Below are 1,569 nucleotides of genomic sequence, written 5' to 3' on the forward strand. Positions count from 1 at the left end.
ATTTAATAGGAATAGGAAAATATTGAGCTGTATAAGTGTTTAAATGTGCTTAAACATGGATGCATAGTCATAGTATAGAATCTTCTAGGGTGCAAAAACATGTACCAAATCTAGAATAAAGACTGTATTTAATTATAAAATTACATGTTGTAAAGGTTAATTAACTAATGGGAATTCTTTTTTTAAAGAAAGCAAAGTAACTGAAATACAGTTGGAAAAGTTGATTAAAGTTGTTTTAAATTGACTTATTGTTGATTTTGGCTGCCATTACTTAAATAAAGTCATGCTGCTGATTGTTGCTGAGCTAAGTTTATTTGGACTCAGTCTCAGCTGTTACTTTTCACTGAAGAATGTACAAGTCATTCTGGGAAAGGAGATGCATGTTTTAAGTTTAAAAAATGATTTGTACAGGTAGTCATCAATTTAAATGGGAAAAATTTGCTGCCTTTCTATGAAAGAAATAGCTATGAGATAATATTTTGTGGGAGAAAAGTTTGTATTAATACAGTTTCTCTTTTTCACAGAGTAAAGCCATCTCCAGTTGAAGGAGTCAAGTCCAATCCATCCAAGAGACACAGAGACCGGTTAAATGCAGAGTTGGATCGCTTGGCTAGCCTTCTGCCTTTCCCACAAGATGTTATCGCCAAGCTGGATAAACTGTCTGTGCTTAGGCTTAGCGTCAGTTACCTGAGAGCCAAAAGTTTCTTTGATGGTAAGAGCTTAGAATTTAATTTTTCTTGGACTGCTTATAAAATTCTCTGGTACTGTATGTCAGTTTCAGCTGTTTAAGTACTTTAAAATGTTGAATTTATTTATAGTTTTATGAAATGTCCAGTTCTTTGGTGATGTACAGTATAAGTTTATAAAATCAGTTTTCCAGTTTCTTGAAAACCAAATGCATCTACTTATATTTCATTTAATTCACCACCCTTTGAAAAGTTTGCACTTGAAAGTAATATTACTTTCAAATGACTTTTCCAGATCTTTTCCTTAAGCTTTCAAAGCCTTAGTGATATAAATTTTTTTAAAAGAAAGGTCTTAATAAAATTATTGCTATACTTGCAAGCCTTTTTCCTATGAATTTTCCAGAAGTTGGAAGTTTTCCTTTGCGATGCAGCAAAGATAATTTTGTTCTGAGTACTTATTGTTACATTCTCTTCCCATAACTTGCTTTGCCTTTGAAACCACTGGAGGAAGTGAAAATAATTAAGACAGATCCTCTCTTGTCCTATGTTCAAGCTCGCTTTTCATATGACAGTGGGAGGTATTCAAAACCAGTTTTGGTTCCTTCATTCTGTGGGCTGCCTGGCATTGCCCCCATCTCTAGTATACACAGTACCCCATAGGGCACATGTACACATATGCTTTACTGCAGTTTACAAATTAGCTCCACAGTTAAGCATCACCATCTACATCTGTGCAGTATTAGGGTGCAATAGATTAGTTAAATGTGCACTAAGATAGTGCTGTTCCCCCAGAGTACTGTCTTAGGGCTCAGTTACTTACTGTGCCAAAGCACATGTTTAGATGGTGGCCAGGGCTGGCTGGGGCATGACAGTATAAAAGTGC

At 35.2% G+C, this 1,569-nt stretch overlaps 1 protein-coding gene across 2 annotated transcripts in view; it reads left to right on the forward strand.

Annotated features, from left to right (window-relative positions):
- The first annotated feature begins 630 nt into the window (after positions 1–630).
- The window catches only part of AHR (aryl hydrocarbon receptor), a 118,054-nt gene continuing 117,115 nt past the window's right edge, over positions 631–1,569 (forward strand). For both annotated transcript variants that reach the window (XM_019508525.1, XM_019508526.1), the window contains exon 1: positions 631–712. In XM_019508525.1, coding sequence (XP_019364070.1) covers positions 710–712 — 3 coding nt within the window. In that variant the 5' untranslated portion in view covers positions 631–709. The remainder of the gene's footprint in view (positions 713–1,569) is intronic.

The sequence above is a fragment of the Gavialis gangeticus genome, unplaced genomic scaffold (assembly GCF_001723915.1).
Source record: "Gavialis gangeticus isolate Ggan-Ray unplaced genomic scaffold, GavGan_comp1, whole genome shotgun sequence".
NCBI classification, from domain to species: domain Eukaryota; kingdom Metazoa; phylum Chordata; order Crocodylia; family Gavialidae; genus Gavialis; species Gavialis gangeticus.